We start from the raw sequence: 20056 nt of genomic DNA, 5'->3' as shown, positions 1-20056 counted from the left end.
TGCAGGATTTCTTGCAGCAAAGGCTCTAGGGACCTCCGAGTGTCCACCCGCTGCGGCCCATCAGCGGAGGTGACAAGGGACAATAGCCAAACTTGGTGAGACGGATGGCCTGACAGTGTGGAGAGCAATAACGATGGGGCTTGTGCCTCTGCTCTCGTACCCGTTGGCACCCAAGTCAAGGCAAGGACTGGAGTTCCGCGAGTATCGTGAGCTTGATACACTTCTTGGCGACCATCTCAAGCAAGAACCGAGATAAGGCGACAATAGGCTGTGCCTCGTGGCTCGTATTTGGAGTCACATGCTGGCGGTCTCACGACCTGATATGGCCATCGTGGACGGCACAATGGACAGGCTCGACACCATTTTACTTGGAACCATTGGTCGACACGGAGCAGTGGCCGGCGCAGAGACTGTAATGCCGGTAGATACGCGATGCGACAATGGGCCCACGATCTGGCCGCCGCATTCAATAGGTGCTGCTACATGGTGAAGCGCCGCTGATGGGAAAAGAAGCCTATTCTTCTCCGGACAGCTGCTGACCACGGTCTTTCCTATCCAGTGCTTTGGTCAAGAGACAGACAAGTGCGGTAGACCCGGACACCTTCATTCTCCAACGGTGCCATTGGGACTAAGGCGATGTGGCATATGCATGTCTTTGATGAGACGGCCGCGCTTGTGTAGGCGATATAACCCGAATCGACTGAAGGAAGACATACAGGCATTTGGCCACATTCGTCCAGCATCAAGAACCTTTTGACATGTGCGTTGGTTACATGGGACTGAGAGGGAAAGAGATAGAGTTTTCGCAATGGACGAATTGGGAACGGAGGCCGAGTGCGATCGGGAAGTTGGATGGCGGTTGCAACGGGGGGGGGGGTCCTCATCCCCCGCGGGGAAGCGATCTGGCTGGTGGTGATGGGGCTGGAACGTGGGGAACGATCGTCTTCTGGTGAGTGTCTGTGGGATTTGAGCCGCTGTCGATCTCTCACATGCTTTCTTTTTTCTCGTTTCTTTTCTTTTTACTCTCTCTCTCTCTGTCTCTCTCTCTCTTTGCCATACCGTGGAAAAGCAGCCTCCAGCGGGCATTCTTCCACAAAGTCTTATTTTCCCCCTTCGCCGAATTCCTTTCTCCCAAGCTCAATCGAGTCGCGTTTAAAGAAGTAGACCAAGGAGAGCCGAGTAGAGATGCTAAGTAGAAGACCACGCGAGCTCGAGTGAGCTCCAGCGTATAGTACGCCAATCAATGGCATCGATGCGTTTTTTTTTTCATCTTTTTGGCTTCGTGGCTGCCTTTGGGCTGCAGGAGACCCGAGATTATGGATAAATCGCTCGGCCACTGCTACCCGTCCTCGGTGCGAAAAGCTGGGAATCGGATCGGAATGATGGCTGCATTGCTGCGGTTGAGACGTTGGAAGAGGGAAGAAAATTTTCTCAAGGAGACTAGGCATGCGGCGCGAGGATACTAGGCAAGGCACCTACCTCGAGCATGTGAAGCTTTCGAGCATGTGAAGCTTTCTGAGGAACACTATAGCGAGGCCTCCGTTCAACAAGAAAGAAAAGTGAGGTGAATTTCAACGGGCCACTACTCCTGTTGATTTACCTGAGTTCGGCATTAGCGTCGTGGTCCTTTGGCGCTGCGGTGCACATTTTGGTGCCTTTCTCTTTCTGCTATTCTTTTCACTTTTCTACTTTTCTTGGGTGGTTTTTCCATTTGGGTACTTTGGCGTCAATGCCGTTCTTTCTTACTGTGGCCATGGTGAAGTATGCGCGGGCCTTGCAGGATATGAACATCACCACATGCCCTTGACGCAGCCACAAGCACATCAAAAGACGATATTTTGGGGGGTGTGGTAGGTTCACATCTTACAGCTGAGGAGACGAACCAAGGGACCCTGCGCCGCGCCACGCACCAGGGCCGCGTCCTTGGATGCTTTGCTTTGACGCTTGACGCTTTTGCTTTTTTTTGCCGAGGGATGGGGGATGTATGGATTGGGGATCAGATGTAAGAGTTTGGAAGGCGAACAGAAGAGAGAGAGAGAGGCGGCGAGTCCAGCCAGTTGAATCGGTTGAGCGGTGCCCGGTCTGGAGGAGATGCAGGGACACCCACCCACCTGTTGTCTTTTGCCGAGACGACGGGCCGCGAGGGCTTGGCTTTTTGGTGTAGTGGTGTAGTGGTGGTGGTGGTGGTGGTGAAATCTGGAAGTATGCGGGAGCATAGGTTGGGTGTATGGCAGGACCCTTTTTCGGCATGTCGATGGTATGTGTGGGTAGTTTGGTGTACCTACTTGAGTTTGGCAGAGTTTGACAGAGTTTTCTTTTTGCTCTTGGGGGCACAGACTTTGGGAAAGTGATAATGAGGTGATTGATAAAAGGTAGATCTTCATCGGACTGTATAGAGTTGTATGGGTTTGCCCTTGTTGGTAGGCGCGAAACTTTTACGTGGCTGAGCATGTGTGTTTCGGTATTGTTCTCGGTTTTTGTCGAGGTGTCTAAGGAAACATGTAAGCTCGTATAAGTATAGATGATATGATCTTCTCCCGCAGACTGTAGGTTATTATCTCTAGCGGAATGGTCCATAGGACCCACGACCATGGCTACGTATGTAGTACGGAGAGTAATTACTACAGAGACACGACTCGGCAGGCCCTTTTCGTTTCATTACGCAAGTTGAGTTTCTTCCATATGGCTTTTGCGGATACTGGGTTGTCGAGCGTAGACCGCCGCCATCAGGTGAAGCGCTCTAAAGCCCCTCTCCTATATTTATGTTTGAGTCTGGATGTGTACATCAGCAGTTCTATGGACTTCTCTGCTGTCGTGGGTGGGTAGGCGGCGTAGAGAGATGTGAGCAGTCTACAGAGCCTGGCAATAGCGCCTTGACTCGGGTATGTTCTGATTCAAGTGAAGAATCTCCTGTACATGAATGTATTTGAGATGTTGAGTATGCTGTTTCAGTGTAAACTAGGTAAGTTTACACGACTGGTTCTTCTCACACATCATTCGAAGTCTCGAGATCCCGCAAGGCATTATTATATCAATCATTTTCAACTCCAGTTGCTTCATGGGGAGAGTTTCACGAGGGGTGGCAGGCAGAAACGCTGAACCTAGTCGGTGCCTTTGGAACTACATTTTAGAGTATATAGCCGCTGTTGTTCTTGTCCTTGAATGGTTCTGGCCATTTTACTAGGGGTTGTATAGGGTTCGGGGAGGAGGAGGAGGAGGTCATTGGGCTGTGGGATTTTGGGGGACCTTTTCAAAGAAGGTAGAGGAGATGATATGAGACTTAATGCGGGCTTTGCCGGTGCTGTTTTCAGTGATTAGATGACTACGTGGGGGTATGTCAGTGTCTCGTGGAAGAACGCCAGGAAAGCGGTACGTGGCAGAGTTGTTCTACCAGGCTGGCTGTATATTTGGTCATCCTTCTGCGTTGGGTCCTTTCAACGGGAAGTTACTATAATATATCTAGGTTTACGAACACCAGCATGGTGTACAGCAATGATGGATCTGGTTTTCTCGACTTGCGAAGAACTGAATAGAAGTCAGAGAGCGGCGATACATGTGCTCTTTCGCCGTCTATTTCGAGAAACCTCAACGTATCTGTTCCTCAGCCCAAACCCCTTCTCCCTCAATCTACCCCCATACCAAATAATTTGTATCATCTAAAAACTTGGTAGTCGTGTTCTCTGGCTGAGCTGGTCATACGGAGCTAGCCATCGTGGTATCAAGGCCCCGTCATCAACGTCCCTTGTGCCGAGTCTTATCTGACTTCTTCGTTGAGTCTTGTTTACCACCAAATACTTGGCCATTGATCCTCGCTGCGCTCCTTTTATGCAAAGGTTTTCTGTTTTGAATGGCTAATTCGTAGCATGTTCAAAGACTCCTTCGCCGCGTTCGAGCTCTTATACGCTAGCGGTGATGTTAAGTCTTCCTCTTTCTCACAGCACCGGCCTCAGTCTCCGTTGTCAAGAGGTAGAAGAAAAGGTACGAAATAGGGGTCTAAGATTCGGTAAAGATGCGCAAATTAACTTGAAGGCGATGTTTCGTTTGCGAAGCACATCACGCTGGAACTGTCTTTGATGTAGCAGCGGTGCATGGGTTCCCAGTAAAAGTCCCATCGAATATCATAGTTCTTGAAGCCAGAGGAAAGGAGACCTTGGCTTGATCATCATCATGCTTTCGAATGACAGTCTTGGGTTAGCTGATGGATTGAGACCTCTAGTTGTATTTCTTCACATTTAAAGCCAGAACACGTTGAGCGGGTTGGGATGTCCCTTTCTTTGAATATCTCAATGATGTATCAAACATTTCTACGCATATATATCGAGTTTCGATTATCTATTTCTAAGTTGATGATGTTACTACTCCAGCTTCGTTGGACCGGTTTGAGAATCGTGGTTTCCGCAAACCTGAAGTTCCAACCATGGAGCCGCTGCACGTATACACTTATTTCAGAGCGGTAAACCATGTTCACTTGGATTCCTACCTTACAGAACATAAGCTCACTGCGTTAAGTAGGGTTTGAGAGAAGCATTTGGTTGGATTCTAGACTGAGATTGTCGAACGTGAGCAGGTTATGGCATAGCCTGTTTCTTCGCATACTGTCTGTGCCTGCGAAGAGGTGGATACGGGGAAGGAAATTTTCGTGAGGCTGTGATAGAATCAGCGAGAAATCATCGAAAGCTTGTGTAGATCACTAATTAGGGCCTGGATATGGACGTACGAATCAGGTATCTTGGTTGAGATGGGCAGATCAGGCTTGATAATTGTCTAACCGGGGTTGGAATTCCCGGGCGACGAGTGAGTGCTACCGAAAGCGAACCAAGCAAAGAATTTGATGTCATTGAGAAGTGCGGTCCTATATCCAATGGAGAAACTGCCCCCTACCATTTTTTGCGTAATAGTAACGACGACAGAGATGTCGGTTAGTCTGCGATATCACCAAGAGAACGAACTTTGTCGAGATTATCAGTGTGAGTAGACAGTGAAGAAGCAAAACGGTAAAATTCCTGACATGGCCATCATATTCATGCAGCAGGCAACGTCTACATGTACATACAAGCCGCGGAAGGGAACCTCCGGCCCGTCCTCCGGACCGGTGGAGTGGGTTCACACCGAAAACAGTCCGATCAGCCCCCGCCCTTCCCCCTCTCCGCCGTTCACATCAAAGCTCCCGCCAACCCCGCACCGACACCGATACCGGGACATCGAATACGCGGGCCGGAACCATCAGCGGAACTTCCGCACCTTTTCTCCGCACCGTCCCCGCCCCGAGGAGGAACTTACCATATCCGGACAAACATCAGTGGGCTCATCGACACGCGAGCAAACCGCTCTGCCACTCTGGCGAAGTTGAGGGACCTACCCAGAGACAAGACCCAAAAAAACGGACCCCGTCCGAGAGGACCCGAAAAAGGAGGATGGGAAAAAAAAAAGGAATTGCCTGATATGCTGAAAACAGACAAGATGCCTTCAGCGCACCACGTCATCGAAAGGCCCGAACGGTAACACACTCACACTGCCACACGCACACTTGCCGAGAGATCGGGCGGTTACACAAGGCCCGAGGAGTGGGGGATGTTCGGGTGATGGGATTATAGTGATGGAGAGTAGGTAGGTACCTAAGCAGAAAAAGACGTGGCTATTTCTCCGTATGGTGGAAATCACCTGTTCGGGAAAGAAAAAAAAACAACCAAAACGCCTTGCCGTCTTTGTCCTACCGACGTACTTCTGCACGCAGAATTGATTTGGGGGACCCAGCCGCCCATGGGAGAGGCTTTGAGGCTTGAGGCTTGTAGAGTATTTTCGCAAGTTCGCAAGCGACAACTGCCGCAGCCCTCCGGGGCGCCATCTCCTGGTCCTATTATCTAGGTAGCCACTTACTTGCCATAGACAAGAACACCCCGAGCAAGGCAGAAAAGGAGGGAATGGGATGTAGGTAAGGTAGGTATGCCACTGATCTAAGCCACTCCACCTGACAGCTTTCCTTCCCGTCAAAGGCGCTGTCGATAGTGGGTTAGGATGGACGGGGGACTTGCGGATAATCAATGAGCCAAGGTCGAAAAGAGAACAAGAAGAAAAAAACGCCGCGATCTGGGTCCAAGATCGACGCTCGGGAAATTTTGGGAAAGGGAAAGTTGCCTGCCCACATACCTCGGGATGTGTGAACAAACAGGGGGAGTGTGTTTAGAAAAAAGAAAAAAAAACTCCTAGAATATCAAAGACTGAGATTTCGGAGGATCAAAAGATCAGAGACACAACCGACAAGGTTGTTCAAAAGAACACGAGGAGCTTGAGGGAGGCGAAGACATGAAAACGTCCTTCTCGGCCGGTACCAAACTCGTTGTCAACGTCGGTCTCAGCAGTAACAAGTTTGGAACCCCACCCTCCCGGAACAGACTCCAGCTGACAAGGTTGGTTGACACGCTGAGTAGCACGATAAGAGGAGATCGATCAACTACACCACCAAAATCCCTTTCGCAGCGATTTCCAAGAACGTCATATACCGGGAGGCGCGCAACACGCTGCAAGCTATGGCCATCAAAGAGAACTCGTGGGCGTTTCCCCCCCATCGTATGTTGAGGCGCGGGTTCCACCCACCCCACGTTTGCGGACGTAAAGATACTTTGCCCTAAACAAAGTAGGTAGCCCTGCCTTGTGCTCCCAGAGTCTCCTGCATTCCGTCTCGGCGGAACGAAGAGCGGATAGGGCGGTCATCAACAAAGTGTAGCTGTTCCGGCAACTCGTGGCCTGGTGAGAAAGAGTTTTGACGAGATGCAATCGTTTCCGAATCTCTCGAGACGCGCGGCTTGCGTGTAAGGTAAGAAAAGACCAGATCTTTGCAATCACTTATTTAGAAACGTTGACGGCAATGCGTCTTTTGATATGTATTCATGGACAGTAAGTCTGTTCTCTGCATTGACAAGGAAAATCATTAAACTGCATAAGTCATGATGTAGGCAAAGATGCCAAAGTTGTATAGCGAACAGGGTGTCCTCCGAGTGAAGAGGACAAAGGAGTGTTGAAGAACAGAAGAACAACAAGGCAAACGGCCCGCAACAATCGCTAACCCCCCAGAAAGCGCGTGATCTTAGAATGAGCAAGCATATAGAGTGCTGCATTCGTTGAGAAAGGCGGCCAAGAGAAAGAGAAGAAAGAAATAAGAGTCATAAGTCGTTAAACAAGCACAAGACCCAGACATGGGCGTTAAACTTTTCCAGCAAGGTAGAGGATGTTCTCTTTGACTGCATCCGTCAAGTCCCCTTGTCCCGTGTAGACATGGGTGACTGTTTGGGACCACACTTCGGGATACGGTAGTGGCAATTCGACAACGTCGCCTGCCTGGATGGTGCCAGAGACGATGATAGCCGCCAACACCGGGAGTGAAGACCGGGCGTATTGGAGATCTGTGGGTGGGTTGGGTGTCAGCCTTGGATTTCCTGCCTTGTGCTCGGGTAGGAGGGAGCCGGCCTTGGAGGCTATGGCCCAAAAGGTTCAAGTCCGCAAACGTCAGAGGGGATAAACTTAGGCGAGACAGTACTTACGGATTGGTATAGTGTCGGCGCCACGCGATGAGGCCGCGCGAGGATCTCCAGATCTTAGCCCGCGGCTGTAAGGGAGCGTGCTGTGAATTGCACTGCTCGACCGTCTTCGTGCCGCACTCGGTCGAGGAGATGAGACCTTTGGCAGCGGTGAAGTGGCCTGAGTATGCAGAGATGGCCGCCGTCTTTGATCAGCGGGAGCAGGGCTTGGCAACGGGTCCGCGATGGTGGAGCGTAACTGCTCAATGTCGAAAGTGTGAGTGATGAGCATCGGTTTGCGTTCGAGGGCCCGAGGACGAACTCGAAACTTCATCATCCGCTGGTGAGGTGGCAGAGTCGGTGTGGACGGCATTCGTGGGGGCGAGGAACCTCCAGCAGATTGATCCGAGTTGGTGCTTGCGTTAGAGCTTCGACGATTAAGAGACACAGCTCGAACAAAGACGTCGGAGGTTTTGGCATCACCAAGATACACATGGCCCCATGCTCGCAGCTGCTCAAGTTGAATGCGCTTCTCAGCCTCCCTAGATCTGGCAACGTATCCAGGTCCTGCCACAGACTGTCGTCGTTGTGCCTCTTCGCCCAAACCAGCGAGAAGCATCGATCGGGTCTCCGCTGCGATAGTCTGTCTTCGAACACTGCTTGCCGTCCTAGGGCTAGCCATGGGTGGTGATACCGGAGTTGCTGATGGCGGCGGACCTGGCCGGCGAGGGCTTATAGGCGCGGCCGAATACCGTCTGCCATCACTTGCTGAGTGCTCTGCGAGAGGAGAAAGCGGGCTCGGCCGATTTGCTGACTTTGGCGGGCTAAGGTCGCCGGAACCTGGTGCTTGTCGGAGTCTGGAGCCGAGGCGGTCGACCATGGCCCGCTCATGTTGTCTCATCGAGCCATCGTTGGAAGGAAATACCGGAGTAGGCAGGCTTTTGGGTGAACGGTCAGATGGGCTGTAATACGAGCTAGGGGCTGCAGGTCTGCCTGAAGTCGATGAACGAGGGAATCCGCCTTGATTATATGAAGGTGTCCATAATGGGTGAAGGCTAGTACGAGGGTGACTCTCAATCGGGGTAGCCATGATGCTTTTTGATAGTGAGAGAGGTGAATGCCTTATAGGATATATCAAGTGGTGATGGAAGAAGTGAGGGATCAAGTCAGGGTTTTTGAGTAACAGTGAATGGACCCAAAGATCGGAATGTGCAACCGAGATGATGGGATGGCGGTGATAGAGTCAAGATTATGCAGCCCTGTAGGGATGGATCAAGGGAGGAGAGCTTCTCTTATGTCTGGGGTGGGTGGAGGGACGAAGAGGGTTAATTAATATCTTTGCGGAAGACCTTGTGAGTCTGTCTGCAAGTCTTGGACTTCGCCCACCAGTTTCTTTAGGTGCCAAAAGAGAGAAAGGGCACTTGCAGCAACTGCCGGGATCAGGAAATGAAAGGACTGGTAGACACGGTAGGGCTCTCTCAAAGAAGACAAGAAAGACAGGCAAGGTGCAAAGAAGAAGAGACTGAGAGACTGTCACTGACAGAGAAAGGGTGTGGACAGAAGGCGGCTACAGTCTTTGCTTTGGGCCTGCAAGCCCCGGTGGGAGTGTAACGAGGAATGCGGTCGTCAAGCATGAAGCGACAATGAGCGGTTGCGGCCAACAGCCATGCCCATGTCACTCATTGCATATGAGAACAAAGGAGATGAGCTAGCAGGCGTGCGGGTTGGGTTGTCGGAAGCAAACCCATGGGGACATGGCAGGCTTGAGATTGAACGTCTGCAGATGGCCACAGAGAAGAACAAAGGAATGTGGCTTGTCTGGGCCTTGATTCGTCATGTTTCTGGCCATATTATTGGCTTACTGTGCATCTTTTCCTGCCACCTTGAGGCCTGGGGGTGAAGGTTGTTGGCTTCGACGCATAGAAGCAGTTTCTATTGCTCTGCCCGCCTCGCATTCTCTCTTGGTAGACGGCCATTTCAGAGCTTCGGTCCGGGGTTGAGACTTGATTTAGCAGCCAGAGCAGCAGCAGAAAGACTGCAACCAACAGTTGAGAGCTGAGGGGTGTGCGGTGACTGGGTTGGGAGTTGCGCCTGCACTTCCACTTCCACTTCCACTTCCACTTCTACTCGCACTCGCACCAATCGAACTTGGCGTACCTAGCTGCATCTGGCCATGTAGCTGTAAATAAGTTTTCAAGACTGCACGGATGTGTACTCTGTAGCTCTGTCTGCAGACCAAAGGGTACCTATCTTTCTCCATGTAGAGCTAGCTGTCTTTGGATGAATGCCGCAGTGAGGCCGGGGGCGAAGCTGGAAAGTGTGGAGTTGGAACATCAACGGCGTCGGTATGTCTTGGATGTTTGGCACGGCGGGGAATGGTTGCGGCCGTGATGGCGAAAAGTGGGAAACGGTGGAACTAGACGATGACAGGCAGCAATTGGGATCTCAGATCTCAATTTGTGATGGGTTGGAAAGACTGGAAAGGCGGAGGGGGGAGGCGAAAAGGGAGCTGACAACCCGATGAGAGGTGAGACAAAAGATTCAGGTGTTTGGTTGGTTGATTTGCGCGGATGGATGGATGGATGCGTGGAATGCGTCGTATGCGTGGGAGACATGGAGGGATGAGACAGCAACAGTAATAACAGCAACAACAACGCCAGGAATATCTGGACCGAGTGAAAGGAACAAGGTAAAGATGCCTCGGAGCAAGCTCCTGGAATGCCCATGTTTGTGACGTGTCTGCCTTCGGCTGAGCTTGGCCTTCCCAAAGCTTGCCCCGTCCCCCGAGCTTTCCTTTGACGGCGGAAGGCACGGAGGATTTCTGCGTCAGGTATGCCGTAAGCCCCCTTCCTTCTTCTCCGTGCCTCCGAAGCCATCGGACCAAGACCCACACGGTGCTGCTGCGGAAGGAGCTGATGATTGGCCTTACCTTTCTCCGTACCAGCTTTGCCTTACTAAGGTAGGTACGTACCTAGAGATGCCTGTGTCATCTGGAACGAAGGAGCTTGGACCACTTTCCTTCCAAGCTGCTGCTGCTCTTTCTGGCCAGAGTTCGTCTCGTCTTTCCTCTGTGGTGGAGAGACAGAGAAAGAACGTCCAAGAAAGGTTGACGTTGCAGTTACCGGTCAAAAACCACATCGCCAAAAGAGCAACAACGAACAGCTTGTTCTTTTCACTGAACCGGGCAAAAGCAATGCTCGCCGTCTTCAAAAGCATTCCCTTCTCTTAGAACATGCATTGAACATCTTCCACATTCCTTGTTTCTCCCAGAAACCAAGAACCCAAACTCTCTTTCGAGCCATCGCAAACATGTCCGACGCTACGGCCGCGAGCTACAAGAAGCTCAAGGAAGACTTTGTCTCCAACCTCTCTGGTGGCTCCGCCTCCGAAATCAACTATGTGACTGCAGTCGCTCCCGTGCGTAACCATCTTCTTTGAACAAAAACTCTGATCTGCCATCCTGATCCCGTGATCCCCTGATCCCCTGTTGCTGCTGCTGCTGGACACCCCCCCTTCACATCCCACGCGCCCCCGCGCAGCGCATGCATCGAGATAAAGCAACGTGCTGACATTCGCATTCCTTTCCAGGTCGCCGTCCTGCTGTGGTCCGTACTCCAATCACGCCAATCCTTCTTCAAACCCTACACGCTGTTGGGAGCTGCCGTCGACTTCCTCCTCAACGTCACTGCCATCCTCCTATCCACGACCCTCTACGCCTCATCTCCCTTGCTACTCTGCGCCCTCCTCCTCGGTCCCGCCGTCCTCATCTACACGCTGCCTCCCAACTTCGGCGCCAGTCGCAAGAAGCTCGCTATACCCCCCAATGCGAAGCCCAAGGCCGGCTCCGGCGCCGGACCGCTCTCCGTGCTGCCCGTGAAGCCTTTCCTAACACACTACCGGGGTAGCATGATGGTCATCACTTGCATCGCCATCCTCGCCGTCGACTTCCAACTCTTTCCGCGCCGCTTCGCCAAGGTTGAGACATGGGGAACATCGCTGATGGACATGGGCGTCGGGTCATTCGTCTTCAGCGCCGGCGTTGTCGCTGCTCGGCCCGTCCTGAAAGAGCGGGCGGAAGGTCGATCGATACTCCTGACGACACGTCTACTCCAGTCGATGCGCCACTCCTTACCGCTGCTCGTGCTGGGCGTCATTCGCTTGCTCAGTGTCAAGGGTCTTGACTACGCCGAACATGTCACCGAGTATGGCGTTCACTGGAACTTCTTCTTCACTCTGGGCTTCCTGCCGCCGTTTGTTGCCATCTTCCAGTCTGCGCTCAAGATTGTGCCTAGCTACGCCGCTCTTGCAATCATCCTGAGTGTGCTGTATCAGGTGGCTCTGGAGAGCACCGACCTGAAGGCTTACATCCTAACTGCGCCGAGGACCGACCTATTCTCAAAGAATCGAGAAGGTATCTTCAGCTTCTTCGGCTACCTGGCCATCTTCCTTGCGGGACAGGATACAGGAATGTACGTCCTGCCTCGGAGTCTCAGCACCAAGGGCGATTCCACTCCTGCTACTCAGCGCAAGACACTCCTCATGATGATGGCCATATGGTCTGCTGTGTGGACAGGGCTATACTTCCTGAGTACCAGCAGCAGCTACGGCGACGGTCTGAACGTCTCACGCCGTCTCGCTAACCTCCCCTATGTCCTGTGGACCGCGGCGTTCAACTCGACACAACTTCTAGCATACGCCCTAGTGGACACTTTCTTCTTCCCATCCTTCTATAATGCGACTGACGCGAGGACGGAGAAGGAGGCGTATGAGACTGCGACCAGCAAGGTGTTCCGCGTCTACAACCGCAACAGCTTATTCCTCTTCCTCATCGCAAATGTCTTGACGGGACTGGTCAACATGACTGTGCCGACACTGCATCTTGGACCCATGGCAACAATGGGTATCTTGGTTGCATACAGCGGAACAATCACAGGCATCGCTCTCGGACTGGACGCGTACAATATCTCCATCAAGTTATAGATGTCGAAATAAAATTTGAGTTACACGGCTACAAACATCTCACCCACCATGTGATACTGGCACAGAAGGACGGCTGGAAGTATCTCAATGAGGCACTATACCGACGTCTATTCGGATTCGGCATGTCGCTTCGAGAATGGCCGGGCCGCGAAGCGTCTGATCAACTTCCATAGAGACAGGCGTCAGTTGCTGACAATAGCCTCAGCAGCCCGACAACCCCGGAAAACATGGTCTACTATGACGGAGCCACCGGAAAACCGCAGACAGTCAGCTGACTGATTACGATCTGACATCAAAGGGGTTCCTACATGGAACTCTTTCCCGAGGATGATGAATTTGACAAATCATCCTGCATTCCGGTGGTACGACAGCAAAAATCACACTGCCAGCAAGAGAGAGAAAGCCATCACCACGGCGTGGACAAAGCTTCAAGGTTGCTCGCAACTTGGCAAATGCGGTCTGGACAAAGCTTTTTTCCACAACCCGCGGTTAGGTGTGACTTGGGCATCTCTCTTCTCATTCCCTCAAAGAATGCGGTGGCCGGGCGTGCGGCTCCCTTGCATTGACGGGTTTGTCCCTCGATCCACACCGCCGGGTTTTTCTTTGGAAATCTTCTAGAATACTCGGTGAGCTCAGACTGGAATCACTGGATAGAACAGGGCTGACTGGCTCTGAGCTAGGCAAGGCAAACAGGTAAAAATCGAACAACGAAATGGGAGACCAAAAAACTTGGCCCAGGTCCCCGGGTTGGTTGGTTCGAGATCGCCGGGAATCCCATTTGGATAGCATTCCCGCATACCGACCAACGCAACTTTCGCATAGTCGAACGCGTGGACTTATTTTCGAAGGTGGGTTGCTTTCCCCTCTGCCGACTTATGACCTACGGACCCTACGGATACACACGTACGGTCCTGCGGAACACACATTTGGGTCGACACGAAAGATCCCCGGACAGGAATCCGATGTCCGGATACGGGTGGTTCGTCAACGTGTTTGCTCGAACTTGCCGGGGTCGCCCCTGTGGTCTTTGGGGGGGGGGGGGGGATTGTGGATTTGCCTCATTGGGCCGCATGGCCCAAGTTGAAGTTGGGTAATGGGTTATTTGAAGATGGGGAATCGGAACTGGGTTATGTGGAATTGCAATGAAGACGCGTCGCGCCTTTTCGCGAATTTCCGGGCCTCTGATGAGTGGGCTCGTCCTCGTCTATCCGTACTGTGGTCCGTGGAATCGTCGCTGGAGGTCATCCATGATGTGGCCGTAATCAGCATCTTCGTTGCTCTCTGCTCTCGTGTACGACCAAAGATAATTATCCTTCGCCGTCGATTAATCCGTTTCTGGGACAATTGTGGCGGTTGAACTCTGTATAGATCGGGGAAGTACGTTCGCCTGGTTTTCGACTGTATCCGTACACGACGATGGCTCGCCAGGGCTGTCATCGTCTGCAAGAGAACCGGCATGATGTCACTGGACAACACATCTATGTACGGATAGTGTACTGTGGGATTATGGCCCAAGTGCCGAGTCTGGCTGGGCTGTCCCGGGCTGATCATCTTGATGGGGCAGCTCGCTTGCTCCAGAACCGGGGGGAGACGAATGACAATCTGGATTAGTTGACCTGATGTATAGCCATGGGGGACATTCGGAAAGACCTGACCGAGAGGGGGTCTTTGGGCAGTCAAACTTCAAGAAAAGAAAAGAAGTTGGCCGATATTTGACAAGCCCCTCCTCCCCATCAGCACGTGCATTTTTCAGGATGCGAAAGTGCTTTTGGGGAACGCAAATCTTAAGGTGCCACGGTGCCAAGTGACATGACTTGCGGCCAGCCCTGAATCCACTCAATTGGCAAGTCGAACCGGGGGGCATTTTGAGCTGTGTTCAGAAGTTCAAAAAGTTCAGCCTGCTCATGACGGACAGATTCTCTTTCGGCTGACGCAGGCAGACCCCGGTCAAGCGCCGTGCGCCTCATCTCCGATGTTAATGCTGGCTGAATGGTGGACACGACTTTGGTCGTCTTCGTAAGTTCGCAATGATCAGACAAACCAGTGCCGCCTCCAGAAGAACTTGGCAAACGATGCTCGCCTTGAATGTCGGTATTGCTCTTGCTCGGAGAGCATGGTCAATGCAAATCGGCTCAGTCAGCTCTGTATCTTGCTTGATAAGCTGAGCAAACGGTCGGGCTTTGTGCGGTATGGTGGACTGCAACCAATCAGCAGAATCTCAAAATGCTGTTTACCTCCATGGAAGATTATTAATGGCTCGCATAGGACATGGATCTGCCGCGAACAGTCGTACGGGGTAGATCTTCCAAAAGACAAAGACAAGCGAATATCTTGAAGTATCATGGAGCCTATGGGGCCCGTAGGACGGAATTCCATCCACGAGTGTGGGACGGCTGTACGGAGTACAGGTAGAAGGTCAGTGATAATTGATTATAATGAGACATGCGAATCAAGATGGAGCGAATTGATGGCAAGGGTGAGTTGGCTGGAGAGTGAAGCATGAAGACCCAGAAGCTTGGTGGAATAAGGTACGGAGTAGAATCGAATATTTGCGTACCTTGCATTGACGGTGGCTAAGGATAGCCGCCGAGCGAGCCATCCAAGTAATAAGATGAAGGTAACTTCGTTAAGGCAAGGGATGCTGCGCGACAATCGGGTAACCTCGTGGATAAGTAAACCTCGAGTCGTCTTTGAACCATGCGCCATCAGATCCAACCGCTTGGTGCGCATAAACCTTGGGGATATGGCAAAATGCGAAGGCGATGGGGACGGCGACATTAGGATGGATGTGTGGGGAGGAGAGTGCTGCTGCCAAATGACATGCGATGCGCAAACACGCGATCCGTCGTTTGAGGAGCGAGGGGAACTCGACAGTCCAGTCTCGCAGACATTGCCCACCAACCAGTCAGGTTTTGGACGGTAATTTGGAGAAATGCAGTCTGCCACGTCAATGCAAGGGACCTCGCTGCGGTCTCTCAAGCGCGTAAACTAGCAGCCGTCTGCAATTGTGCCGCAACTCTTGGGTGACAGGACGATCCTGTCTTTGCAAAAGATGTCGAATAGAGCCGCGTTACACCAAAATGCACGAGGCAGAACATGGCATAGTTGACTGACTGGAGATGCAACAAGCTACAACTCTTGGTCAACGATGGACACGGAGGATGGGATGGAATCGGACGAAATCCAAACCTCTGCGGGAGGATCAGGACAGTCGACCGGTTTGGGCACTGGTGCGGCAGCAGCTGGTCCTGGTGATGATGACAAGTCAGAACGACATGACCCCTGAACCATGTCGATACCCCGGTCTTTATCGCCTGGACACCCAGCCCACCAGCAGGGGTATGAGGTGTTTCGTTTGACGGTGGCCGACTAAACGCAAAGGTAAATCGTGATGCGACTCTGTAGCTTCTGCGGTTGACTGCTGCATAAGGAAAGGGCAGATGCCCTCAATGCGGTTCGGTCGTAGAGGCATATACATATGGACGAGTGATTGGTGAGTGATTGATGCTAGACACGAATCGTAGAAAAAGCTGCATCTGCGTCCCACTGCTGGCGACGCCAACGACGCTCGGCACCATGCATCGCCATGCATCGCATGTCGCCCCGCAGGCGATGAGCCGTGGATGGCGTCGAGATTGGAACTGAAGGCCAGCAGCCAACCTGCTTTCGGACGGCGAACTGCTGTTCGGTTCCCATGTTGACCTTTCCAAACTAGGCGCACACTCAGTCATCTGGTTGGAGAGTAATACTCGGTATAAGAGACAGAAAGAAAAGACGTGAACTCACACTCATAGCGGGCAGATATTCGTAGATGGGCTGCATGATCCGCGGTAACCCTTGTCGAGGGGTCATCCCATCTCAAAAGACGAAGCACATGGGGTTGGGCATGAAGCTGGAGTGTTGCCATCTTGCCGGAGCGTGCGAAGCGGGAACCTTCAGTCTTCTCGAACGAAGTGGGACGCGAGTTGGAGGCTTGATGCCGGCTTGATCTATCCGTACGAACCCAATGGGCCAATTAGCCAGTTGCACCGAGAGTCCGCTGCGGCGCCACCTGCCGTTGTGCTCATGCTGGCTAGATTCCTTGCAAAAGAACGTCTGGGCTGTCGAGAAGGAGAGCTCGAGCTTCAGGTGAAGTCGGGTTCGGGTGTCACGTCAATTGCCAGGCCGAGGGCAGATCCCAGCGTGCAGGAGAAGCTAGAGTAGCTAGAGGCGGAGATTTGTATCCTGGAGACGGGAGAACGTTCATGTACTTCGTATAGTAGAATGCGAAATAGCGAGAGGATGTTTAGAAGAAAATGGAACGTTGACGAGCAAAGCGAGAGTGTATCCGTCCGTAGAGGTAGGTACCTACCTAAAGGTACCTTAGACAAGTGAAGCAATTGAAAGAGGCAGGTACCTTGGATGCTTAGATCGCGGGAAGAAAAGAATGATTTAATAGACGACGGGTGGCAGGTGTGCAATATATTCGGGTTGGACCTTCTGACTATCCGTACCTACCTCAAGGTACCTATCTTGGATGGCGCATGCATCTTTCGTTCCTTCTCTTCCGCCGCCACCCGTCTCCGTCTCCTCCGTACCTGCCTTGCCTTCCAATAGTAGGAACTTCTCTCTCAGGTTGACGTGCCTTCCAATTGCATCGCCTGCTCCCTTTCTTCCTCTTCCCGTCCCATCCGAGTGTCTTGCTCGCTTCCTCTCCTCATTCCCGTCTCCTCTGGTCAACAATCAGCTGTTTGTGTCATCTCAAATTTGGCATTGGGCCTCAAGCTGGTTGATATCGAATTCCAGCCACTCCCTTCCACATTCACGTGTACGAGTAATTAAAAGACCAATCACCAGCGGCAAATATCAGAAACCGCGCCGGTGCAAGCTCTTAGCACCAGCATCCGCACTAGCCACACCCGCCCACACCCACGTTTCGGCTCTTGTGCAACGCCCTCCTGCTTCCGCGTCTTACACAGAAGCTCAAAGCCTCCTCTCGACTTACACAGGCTTCTGCGCTGCTCTAGGCTGAGACATCAGCTCAGACACGCCAATTCGAAGCATACCTACCCGTCTACGCCAGGTGTCACACTGGGTGGAAGATAATTTATTGTTCGATTACGGAGTACAAGTTTGTTGCACTAGGCACTACTCCGTAGGCATACCTAGGCAATCACGCAGTTCAGGTCTTGATCCTCTCATCTGAGCCCCGCACGTCAACTTCATCTTGTTACTTGATAACCAAGGTTGAATACGAAAGGGAACATCAGTCCATCCCGACGCCGCTGCATTGAGGAGATTATTGGGGACGAATACCTACCTTACCTACCTAAGGTACTCTCGGGCCAGCTGCCGCCTGCCAGCAACACAGGCCGGCCGAGAAAAATTCACGGAACCAAGGAAAAGACCAAGCTGGATCGGAAAGGGCCCCCCCTCGTCTCCTCCAAGGGAGAAAAGAAACGACAAATTGCCCACTGGCCACAGTCCGCGCCGGCCCTCTGAAAAATTGGTGGTGCTTGGACAGCCGCAAGTGAGATAATTTAACGAGACGGCATCTCCTCGCCTCTTCTTGCTACGATCAATACGGTCCAGTCTACGTCGGGTGGTCACGGTCATCCACTCAGTTGAGGCGGAACAGGAAACTAAGGCAGACCTTTTCTCTACGTACGGATACAGTGCTGCTTTCCTTCTCTCGGTTCGGCTCAATCCAGCTCGACGAAATCCTACCTCGCCTTGCCTCGACCTCACCTCACACATGCAGCCCGCGAGAGCAGCGCTATCAGCTAATTACGTCGCGACTCTGACACCTGCGCCTCTCTCCTTCCACTTGCAGTGTGCAGCAGTGAGTGTCATAGACTTGGCAGCAACCTCGTTCAAAGCACAGAGAACGAAACAGACGAAGCACCTAGGCACGAAAGCAAAGCAATCAGTCGCGGTTGCATGTCGCAGTCGCAGTAGCGGCAGCGTTAGTGGATATTAGCGAGTATCTGGTACCTGCATTCCGTCCCTAGTTGCATGTACCGCACCTGCTCCCTTTTTCCCGCTTTTCCCCCCTGAGGCCCACGCACATCTCCGCCTTCACTTTCTTTGGGCGGTACTTACAAGTTGCATTGCACCTCACCCCTGCAAGTACACGATACCCCCGGGGACCTACCTTGGATTCGACCAGGAATCGCTTCAATCGCGCGCTTTCTCTCACTCTCTCTGAGTCTGCGGCCTGCCTTTGCTGCTGGCTCTGTCTCTCTGCGTCTCTCTCGCGCCCGCCGCCCGCTCACACCCAATCTCTTGACGTCTCTCCTCTCTTTTCGAGACCGACTAACTGACTGACGACCTTTGGGCTGTCTGTTCCTTGCGCTCCCGCAGCTGCGCTGTTCCAAATATCGGGCGCATTCACTCGGCCTCTCGCTCCAGCTCGTCCCAAGCCTCATCTCTTCAAGTTTATTCTGACGAGCACGAGAGCGTCTGACCGTTCGTTCTTCCTAACCCTCTCACTCCTCTTCTCTCTCTCCCTCGCCCAAAAGCCAAGACGAGGCCCATTCCCGATCCCGCCTGTCTCTCTTCTCTCATTCTGGACTGGTTCGCCCTCCACATCTCGACTCCCACCGCCTCTCGCTCCAAAAGTCCAACTTGGGCACTCACCGCGCATTACCTCATCCCGCTTGTACCTGAATTCGCTGCACCAACGACCCCGTTTGGTCTGCGTTGTCAGTCACTGGTATTGTTTTTCTGACCGGCGATCCAACTCGCTCCGATAGTCTGCCGCTAGTCTCGAGCCCGCCAAAGCAGAGAAGCGCGCCATCGACAACTTCAACCGTCGACAAAAAAAAAAAAAAAGCCTACAATCAGACTCGGGCCTCCCGCAATCATTATCGTCTCGGTCTCCTCGACCTGCTGGCGATAGCTCCTCTGATCGTTCGAAGCCAGACCAGATAAGCCCTCAGTGGTTCGGTAAAGGGAATTGGTTCCAATTACAACATACTGGGCTCCGACCGCCATACTGCATCCAGCCTGCCTCTTCATCCTCGACTAGGGTCACCTCACCGACACACACACACACACACACACACGACTGGAACTGTTTTTCTCTACCGCCCATTCCTCCTCCTGTCTGCACCCCCCGTCTGGTCTCAGACGGTGTCAAAGGACAAGCCAGAAAAGACAAGGGCATAGGTTCAAAGCCATAGGTATCAATCCGTCGCACAGCCTTTCACAGCAGAGCGTGTACTTGCACCACTGCCCCTTTGTCGCGTCACTGTTCCCAGTGTTGTTGCTGCATTGACTCGACTCGACTTTACCGTCCAAAACGATCGTCGCCGATACATTTCGTCAGGGTCAAGCTACAGTAAACAATACATCGCAGCCCTCAGCCCAAGGGGGAAAAAAAAACAATCGACCCCTTCCGCCCACACCATGAGATAGACTGGCCCAATTCATTGGCACAGCAGACTCTCACACCACGACCTATCCAAGGACCCTAATACCTCCAATCGGGCTCGTCCGTCCCATACCAATTCAGGCCGAATTAATTCCTGCAGCTCAATAATTCCAGCGTCCTGAAACCTGGCGCCCAGCGAGCAACTCTA

General features: G+C 52.4%; 6 protein-coding genes across 6 annotated transcripts; 2 read left to right on the top strand and 4 right to left on the bottom strand.

Moving 5' to 3' along the window:
- Nucleotides 1-546: 546 nt before the first annotated feature.
- On the bottom strand, nucleotides 547-1474 carry BDP81DRAFT_103360 (uncharacterized protein). The gene has a single exon (XM_060581389.1). The coding sequence runs from the start codon at nucleotides 1084-1086 to the stop codon at nucleotides 604-606; it is 483 nt and encodes a 160-aa protein (XP_060440941.1). The 5' UTR covers nucleotides 1087-1474; the 3' UTR covers nucleotides 547-603.
- Nucleotides 1475-2646, bottom strand: BDP81DRAFT_103359 (uncharacterized protein). Its single transcript, XM_060581388.1, has one exon. It carries the CDS (start codon nucleotides 2590-2592, stop codon nucleotides 1864-1866), a length of 729 nt encoding a protein of 242 aa, XP_060440940.1. The 5' UTR covers nucleotides 2593-2646; the 3' UTR covers nucleotides 1475-1863.
- A 4554-nt stretch (nucleotides 2647-7200) lies between these two features.
- BDP81DRAFT_328900 (uncharacterized protein) lies at nucleotides 7201-8604 on the bottom strand (the record flags this gene model as incomplete). The annotated part of the gene is made up of 2 exons (XM_060585260.1): nucleotides 7201-7400; nucleotides 7539-8604. The coding sequence occupies 2 exons, from the start codon at nucleotides 8602-8604 to the stop codon at nucleotides 7201-7203; spliced, it is 1266 nt and encodes a 421-aa protein (XP_060440939.1).
- Nucleotides 8605-10823: 2219 nt separating this feature from the next.
- On the top strand, nucleotides 10824-12494 carry BDP81DRAFT_464318 (GPI-anchored wall transfer protein 1; the record flags this gene model as incomplete). The annotated part of the gene is made up of 2 exons (XM_060594136.1): nucleotides 10824-10931; nucleotides 11103-12494. 2 exons carry the CDS (start codon nucleotides 10824-10826, stop codon nucleotides 12492-12494), a joined length of 1500 nt encoding a protein of 499 aa, XP_060440938.1.
- Nucleotides 12495-13523: 1029 nt separating this feature from the next.
- Nucleotides 13524-14217, bottom strand: BDP81DRAFT_436793 (uncharacterized protein). The gene has a single exon (XM_060591169.1). It carries the CDS (start codon nucleotides 14043-14045, stop codon nucleotides 13593-13595), a length of 453 nt encoding a protein of 150 aa, XP_060440937.1. The 5' UTR covers nucleotides 14046-14217; the 3' UTR covers nucleotides 13524-13592.
- A 1865-nt stretch (nucleotides 14218-16082) lies between these two features.
- BDP81DRAFT_436790 (uncharacterized protein) lies at nucleotides 16083-16833 on the top strand. The gene is made up of 2 exons (XM_060591168.1): nucleotides 16083-16205; nucleotides 16281-16833. The coding sequence occupies exon 2, from the start codon at nucleotides 16306-16308 to the stop codon at nucleotides 16480-16482; it is 177 nt and encodes a 58-aa protein (XP_060440936.1). The 5' UTR covers nucleotides 16083-16205; nucleotides 16281-16305; the 3' UTR covers nucleotides 16483-16833.
- Nucleotides 16834-20056: the final 3223 nt, after the last annotated feature.

This window comes from Colletotrichum phormii (assembly GCF_030913505.1).
Source record: "Colletotrichum phormii strain CBS 102054 chromosome Unknown BDP81scaffold_22, whole genome shotgun sequence".
NCBI classification, from domain to species: domain Eukaryota; kingdom Fungi; phylum Ascomycota; class Sordariomycetes; order Glomerellales; family Glomerellaceae; genus Colletotrichum; species Colletotrichum phormii.
The sequence above is the reverse complement of the archived record's forward strand: the minus strand, read 5'-3'. Positions and strand labels throughout refer to the sequence as shown.

What these genes read in the sequence shown, in the direction of transcription:
- BDP81DRAFT_436790 (XM_060591168.1), top strand. Translation starts at nt 16,306, where the DNA reads ATGGGCTGCATGATCCGCGGTAACCCTTGTCGAGGGGTCATCCCATCT.
- BDP81DRAFT_103359 (XM_060581388.1), bottom strand. Translation starts at nt 2,592, where the DNA reads ATGGTCGTGGGTCCTATGGACCATTCCGCTAGAGATAATAACCTACAG.
- BDP81DRAFT_436793 (XM_060591169.1), bottom strand. Translation starts at nt 14,045, where the DNA reads ATGATCAGCCCGGGACAGCCCAGCCAGACTCGGCACTTGGGCCATAAT.
- BDP81DRAFT_103360 (XM_060581389.1), bottom strand. Translation starts at nt 1,086, where the DNA reads ATGCCCGCTGGAGGCTGCTTTTCCACGGTATGGCAAAGAGAGAGAGAG.